Below are 7,526 nucleotides of genomic sequence, written 5' to 3' on the forward strand. Positions count from 1 at the left end.
AGAGCCACAAACACAAACGAGGGAGGATTTGTGAGCAATATATTGACTGTTCCACAATAATGGATTAAAATGTTTATGTGAAATACATGTTTTTATAACTATTTTCCTCAAACCATTTTAAAGAGAAACTGGATGGTTTTAAAGTCGTTTTTATTTTGCATGCAAATGTTTATTGATAGAAGAAAAAAAATAAGTCTTGACAGAACGACACAAAACAAAAACACAAAAACATGAAAATCTTGGAGTCTGTTATACATGCAACCTACAAGCACATGCCATCAAAACTTCCATCTTAATGCAACTACTTTGTATTTACAATGTTTCTGAAGGCAAAAACACACTGCTGTTATACTTAGAATAATTTATACACAGAAAACTGAGTGACCAAAAATGCTCTCTTCTTTTATTGTTAATCTAAGGTTATAAGTCAAATGATAGGTTTCCAAAAAATGTTAAGAACAAATGCATGAAAATCACTAGGTGATTAATTTCTTTATTTGCAAGATGGTACGAAACTTAAAACACAAATGACGGGAACATCCCGGAGATCCTTCCTCCTCGCTTTATGAACTGTTCGCCTTGGATATGAAGCTCTTCAAAGTGTCCCTCAGCGTTTGTACAACGGCCTCATCCTCTTCCACAGCCTTGGAGCAGACACGCTGCACTCTGCTGTGCAGATCCTCCAGGCACTTCTGTTGTACATGAAGCACAGGAGTTAATGGGTTATAGATGAGAATCATAAATACACATACAGATACAGCATGAGTAATGCTGCTATCAGGCCAGGCATGCTTAGGAACAGCAAGAACAATATGTTAAATATGTTTAGACTAAGATAGTTATTATAGTGTACTACTAAATCTTTTCTGCATATAAAGCCTAAAGATATTAAGTCAATGATGGCTACAGTGACATCTGAAACAGTGAAATACTTCTTTTATGAGTCCTGTGCTTGTGATGTTTGCCCTGGAAAATAAACTAACTCTACTGAATTTGGGACATTCGTTTATTTGCATTTAGAGAACTCAGTGCAGTTCATTTAAGTAAATGTATTTCTTCTTTGAAGTACACTTGAGATGTAGATTCTTCCTTACACTACGAGGGGCAGATTCAGAGCTGTAAGAAAGTTACCTCTGTAATTGACAAGTGGTTGGTCGCTGTGGTAAACACAGACGCAAGGTTGTTAGCGACTGTTCGTCTCTCCTCATTGGTCTCCTGCAGCACCAGATGGTACCTGAGGAAGAGACCACGAGGGTTTTATTGTAAAAGAGTCATCGCTTACACTGACAGAAACAGAGACGTTGAGACATGAGGCCACATTGGAAGCAGCAAATGAAGCACAGCTATTGAGCAGTATTTTCAGGGCCATTTAAGAATCATTTGTTTAAATATAGTCCTAATAAATATAGTTAATAAATATACAATAGTCACTCACTGCTGCTGCGCTGCCTTCAGTTGTTGCACAGCCTCGTCGTAACCATAATTAACCTTCTTCTCGAGAAGCTTACGATGGTTCTCCACTGACTCCATCTCTTCTGCCCAGTCCCCTTCCTCTCGAGCCAGCTCCTAAACAGACACAAACACACAGCAAACTGTTGTTGGTACATGTATGACACAACTGTGTATTTGCTGTATGTGATGGTAAAATATTTACTTCCTACATTCCTGTTTTTTTAGCTTAGACGACAGAAGTTTCGATCAGTACTAAACTGACTATTATTAGAGGAAAATTGGCTTTATTAATCCCCAATGGGGATATTCTTTTTTTACTCTGGCAACTCTCCAGCCACCAGTCCACACTACATACAATGGTCTGTGCTGGACTTGAACCCTACCTTCCTGTTCCAAAGCCAGGTCTCTACAGACTGAGCTACGTTCACTCCCATCTTGTCTCAATCTGGTTAATTCTGCTCCATGTGTGCCAGCTGGTGTATGTAGTAATCTGGCATTTTATACAAACATCAAGCAGACTGAACTGTATGGACTATACCTGCATGTCGCAATCCAACCGTTCATCCAGCTTGCGAATCTGCTCTTTCAGCTGCTTTATGTCATTGGACTTGTCCATGATGTTGGAATTCACCTTAAAAGACAGAAAGACACACACACACACACACACACACACACACAACCATTAAATATGCCGCATTACAAGCAGACTAGATGATGATGAGTATTTATGATCTCAAACTATGACCGATTTTTGTCAAATTCAACTTTTCAAATAAAATCAATAAAAAAAAATGACAATTGTGATTTTAACAGAGATGCACTTGTGAGAACCTAATGAGAAAAATCTATAATTTTGTTACCTGTTCACAAGACTCCTCCAGGCTGAGTTTCATGTTGGCTAATCGACTGTTCTCCTCCTCCACATCACTGACCAGCTTTCTCAGGAGCATCTACAACACAGCAGAGATCAGAGCAAGCACACTGAATAACAAAATCTACTACACACAATAAAAACAAAATCTAATGTCCTACAAAATGTTAAATCGATATAAAAAGATGCATTTCCAAAGCTATAAGTAACTACATGGAGATGAGCTAAGCACTGGGATAGTAAGCTAGTCTTGTTCATACTGAACTAATATGAAAGTCTGCTCTTACACAAACGGTTGTGTGAACAGGATTATTAGCTGGAAATACCTGTATCTGTGTTCTATTCTGAACCATGCCGGATCCACATTCGAACGGCCTGATCTCAAAATCGTGACCACAGGCGTTCTCTGCAGACAGGGGTATCAGCTTCAGTTTACGAGCCAGTTTATGGTACTCTGTTAGCTTCAGCTCCGCCTGGGATTGAGGAAAATACAGGACGGAAAAGGACACAAGTCAAATCAACAGTCAAAATGTGTGACACTGGATTAAGAACATCTGCTTGCAGTAATGTATACTGACTAAAACTGGGTAGCAAAAACACACCGACACTATTAAATATTAGTTTAATCCCAGCTATTAAGAAGAAAATGATATCATGTCAAGAAGAACATTATGATAATCAAATGGTACTGTTGCTGCTCCTCTTTGCATACATACTAGATGTACATACAGTACCTTCTCTTTCACTTTGGCCAGAGCAATCTCCTCATTCCACTTATGCTGTTCAGCATCTTCAAGAGACTTGCTGAGACTGGAGATGGTCTGCTGGAGCTCCCTCTTCTCTCTGTTGATCCTCTCTACGTCAGCTGGAGTAAACTTCTGATTCTGCAGCCGGAGTTGCAGCTCATCTCGCTCATGTTTTAGAGACTCCAGATGACTGACTGCAGAAAGATGGAGAGGAAAAAACACCATGAATATAAAACGAGATCCAATCTGAGGTTCTGATTCGAAAGAGACGTTCAAAACTATTGTAGAAGATCCAATAAGCCCATTTGTAACCCAATAGCTGCTGCCATGTACCACTTTGAACCTGAATACAGTTTAGAGCTTTGTTGCTTAGCAGCTTTTTACTTGCACTGACTGACAGTAAGAAACTGAATATTGGCACTAGCAGTTTTACAAACACTGTAACTTATGGTCTCTGGTGGCTTATTAATTAAAACAGGAATGTGAAATGTTTTAAAATAGAATCTCAGCCTCAGTCGAGACACTAGTCTTGTTAACCCATAATAACAAGAATCCTCATGAGTGTGTGTATGTGGAAATGTGTAATTCCAGTTACTTCGTGAGTAGTAATTAGCAGTAGCACAGGCGTCTACATGGAGACTGACTCCTCAGATCCACACATGAGATTCCCACAGGATCCAGAGAATCCTGCTAAGGAACTGGCTGACTGACATGGTTACATGGTCACTGCCCTATTTACCAGTGTTCTCCAGCTCATCAGTCAATTCTGAAGCTTTGTTCTCGAGGTTGGCTTGAAAGGTATCCAGGCTGCTTCGATAACTCTGGAGTTTCTTCAGGTCTATCTGCAGCTTTCCCTTCTCCATCCTCTTGGTCGTTAGACGGTCCTGTCAAGGAGTAGGAGACAGAGAATGATCAGTCATCAGTTCCTTTTGTGCAGTCATTTACTTGTTTGACGGTGTCAAGTTTTCAAACTTTACACTTACAATTAGTGCAGTACAATTGCCCTCACTGTATATAATAAAATCAAAGTCTAATCTGTAATTATAGGGGTGTGTCAATGTAAAAGTCTTCTGACCATCTGGCTCTCCTTCTCCAGTCGTTCAACCTCATCAGTGAGCATTCTGTGCTTCTCCTCCATCGCAGTCAGCAGGGCTTCATCAACGTTGTAGAGCTTCTCTATGAGGAAAAACACACACATACACATGCCTCTTTATTGATTTTTCCAATATAAAAAGTTTTATTGGGAATTTTAACTTGAAAATCAAAACCTGAATTGAAACAACTAAATTAACATTGTGCTCAAATACACAAAAAAACAATTAATTATTAAAAAAGTAATACATTTCATAGAGACGCTGTGCTTACTGAGTTTAGTGAGGAATAGGTCATCCTCATCCTCAAATGTGTCATCGCCCTGCATGAACTTGGAGTATGTCTCAGCTGTGTAGTCCAGGAAGAGCTGCACAGGAACAAAGTGAAAGAGAAAATAAGAAAAAGAAAAAAAAAAACAACACACAACACAAAAGTAACTGTATGATGTTTGAGGACGTTGACTCTGGTCAAGTACCTTGTTATATTCCGCTCCTTCCTCGATATTGTCACTGTCCTCACCAAAGTCACTGAACAGCAGCTCCTGTTTACTCAAACTCCAGTTGATCTGTGACAGAATAAGCACAACACTGCTTTTAACCAATTTCATGATAACAATAATTCCTGTTAAAAAGCGTTGTTTGCTTCCCACCTTAACGTTATCAATGAGCCACATGAGAGCACCGAGGGCCTGTGGCCAGGTATGGGGAGCTCCAACAGAATACATTGAACACTTGGAGAGAACAAATGGATACCTTAAACCAGAATAAGGGAGAGAAATAAAGACAGAAATTGTCATCAGTGTTTCCCAACCTACAGACAAACAACATACTTATTAACACTAAAAGATTTCATTTCACCTCAGGGCTTTTAGGATAGCTGGAACCTCCTCCTCAACTTTTAAGTTTGGCATCTCAAAGGTTGGGTCTAGCTGGCGGTAGATGAACTCAAACATCTTCACAAACTCTTTGGTAGAGGGAGACTGAAGGGTCTTGGATGACAAAGTGCCTGGATAACCCTGCTCAGTCAAGAACTAGAAAAACGAGAGTCATCAGTCAGACCAACATCTATGTTACTTTTTGGTTAAGTTACAATTAAATTCCAAACAGTAGATATCAGTAGAAATAATGATATTTAATCAGTTCAAATGTAAAAATACAAATAAATAAATAAAACATCAGCTAATTTTAGTATAGTGGTGAGACTGTAAATGTAGACGAAGCACAACTGGATAAATATATAACTCATATGTGAATGTGTGGTAAATGTGCCCATCACACAAACACAAAAAAGGGGTGTTAATCAGTTAAATGAAATGAGATGTATATTGCAGTCTGCCACAGTGACTTTTTGGAAACAAAGATTTTCATATCGCACACAGTGGGTTTAATGTACTGAACATAAATGGCGTAGCAGTGTTAAAACAGACTTTTTGTGATTATATAAATTATACCGGCTGAGAAATTAAATATTTTCACCTCATGCAGCTGTCTGATACATTGCTGCACAAAGGATTTATCATGAAGAGGTCTGGTGTCTTTGATCTTCTCACTTCCTCCAAACCCTGACATGGTGCTGTTGCGAGGCATGCTGGCTCCACTAGTCCTGCAGTCAAAGTATTAACAAACCACAGCATCAAATATCAGTTTAGATTGGTATTGAAATTGAAAAAAAGTGTATGGGTTACAATGATATTACGCAGAATCACCTTTAAGTACGCTTTATATTCTCTTACTACTTCTGTAATTGTGCTGGTGCAATATGTGTTAAATTTAATGTATATACACTGTATGTTACCGGTCTTACAGCAGTTTGTACACTTCCACTATGTGAGGAACACAGTTTCTGAAATATTATTCACGTACCGGCCACCAAAGAAGCTGGTTCGTCTCTCAGAGGTCACAGACTGGGGTTTGGGTATGTTCAACTTTCCAAATGAAGGTTGTTTACTGCAAAGAAACAAAACTGTAAACAAACGGATGTGTTCCACTTGCCAACTCACAATCTCCCAGTACAAATCCATTCCTCATCTTTCTTCACCAATAATGTCTCTACATACAAACCACGGCAAAAACAGAATAAGTCTATGCAGCCTCTATTTAAAAAAAATGTGTTTGTGTGTTTGTTAGTTTTGTGTCCCAGTTTGTCTTTACACATGGAGGAAATCACATTAAATTACACCATTTTACAGTCTACAGTATAGTCAACACTGAGCTATCTCTGTGTCGTATTCTGGACAACCCTTTACTAGAAGCAGTCAGAGAGTGAAGTGTATGTTGCATGGGTGTGGTTAACAACATCAGGTAACACATATGAGCCGAATACAAGAGCGGACACACCGCACGGTTGTGGGAAAACAGTATAGCTGACTACGCACAATGTGTGAATGTATTCAGTTTCTTTGAGCTCCTTGAAACCAACCTCTGGGGCGTTGTATACACCATGCTCATCCTGTTGCTGTCTTGCACTCGCATTGGCAGCTCCGACGGTCTGCCTGTTACCCGACTCATCCTTCCACTGGACACGAGTTAGAGCGAAAAACAAACAAGATTGCGTTTGATTTAATAGCGTTATTGTAGTGTTCATAAGTGCCCTCCCCAAAAAAAACATAAACCTGCATTTTAGTGTAATGTTGGCAACGTAAAGTCTGTCAGTGTATGTGCATTAGCTTAGCTCGGATAGCTAATTAAATGACTAACGTAACTAGAGACAGCTAAAAAAAAACCTACTTAATCGTATTCTAGCTAAATAAATAAAAAATAATTTTCCAGTTGACGTTAACCGATTATTATCACGGTTGGTAACATCGTTTAAATGAACGATAGCTTGCGTATGCTAACTGTGGCTAACGTCAAATCACAATAAGCTCGACCGGCAAGTTACCAAAACCATAAACGTTACATTTAGTCAGAAGTGTAGTTTGATAGTTATCTATTATAAGTCATCCAATATAACTTCAACTGGTGTTTCTAGCCAGTTTCGGACGTACCGCTCCATTTCTCGTTAGGTGGAAAAGCCCAATGTTTACTAAATAAATCCGACAATCCGAGCGGATCCAGTTGAAAACCCCGCCAAAAGTACCGGACGGCGGTGACGTCATTAGAGTACGGCGAGCAACGGAGTCCAAAAAGGCTCCGCTACGCCGCTCTCTACAAACAATATGGCTTTAACGTCTCGCAAACTCATAAGAAACAATCATTGGAAAAGGAGATTATTACACTTTTGTTTCGCGTGTAAAATCTCTCATCTAGTATTTGTACTTTTGTACGGATCAGAACGGCTAAAGAGGGAAAAAATAGGTTAATTACTTCACCCACAATTAGAATATTTAAAATGCTGAAAAGTCCTCTGGCAACACAAAACAACCC

The 7,526-nt window shown here is 39.2% G+C and overlaps 1 protein-coding gene across 1 annotated transcript; it reads right to left on the reverse strand.

The window, feature by feature from the left end:
• Window positions 1–473: 473 nt before the first annotated feature.
• On the reverse strand, window positions 474–7,228 carry ndc80 (NDC80 kinetochore complex component). Its single transcript, XM_035657757.1, has 17 exons — window positions 7,148–7,228; window positions 6,580–6,675; window positions 6,024–6,107; window positions 5,637–5,763; window positions 5,019–5,191; window positions 4,811–4,913; window positions 4,637–4,726; window positions 4,435–4,528; window positions 4,145–4,245; window positions 3,809–3,953; window positions 3,058–3,263; window positions 2,650–2,796; window positions 2,313–2,402; window positions 1,991–2,083; window positions 1,436–1,566; window positions 1,132–1,234; window positions 474–692 (listed from the first exon to the last, which is right to left on the reverse strand). The coding sequence occupies exons 1-17, from the start codon at window positions 7,153–7,155 to the stop codon at window positions 564–566; spliced, it is 1,920 nt and encodes a 639-aa protein (XP_035513650.1). The 5' UTR covers window positions 7,156–7,228; the 3' UTR covers window positions 474–563.
• Between the last annotated feature and the right edge of the window lie 298 nt (window positions 7,229–7,526).

This window comes from Morone saxatilis, unplaced genomic scaffold (assembly GCF_004916995.1).
Source record: "Morone saxatilis isolate NCDOM2014 unplaced genomic scaffold, NCSU_SB_2.0 Contig16, whole genome shotgun sequence".
Taxonomy (NCBI): Eukaryota; Metazoa; Chordata; class Actinopteri; family Moronidae; genus Morone; species Morone saxatilis.

Excerpts from the sequence above, each read along its gene's own strand:
- ndc80 (XM_035657757.1), bottom strand. Across the intron at positions 4,914-5,018 it reads GCTATCCTAAAAGCCCTGAG|GTATCCATTTGTTCTCTCCA; the intron begins GTGAAATGAAAT and ends TTCTGGTTTAAG. Across the intron at positions 3,264-3,808 it reads TGATGAGCTGGAGAACACTG|TCAGTCATCTGGAGTCTCTA; the intron begins GTAAATAGGGCA and ends ATCTTTCTGCAG.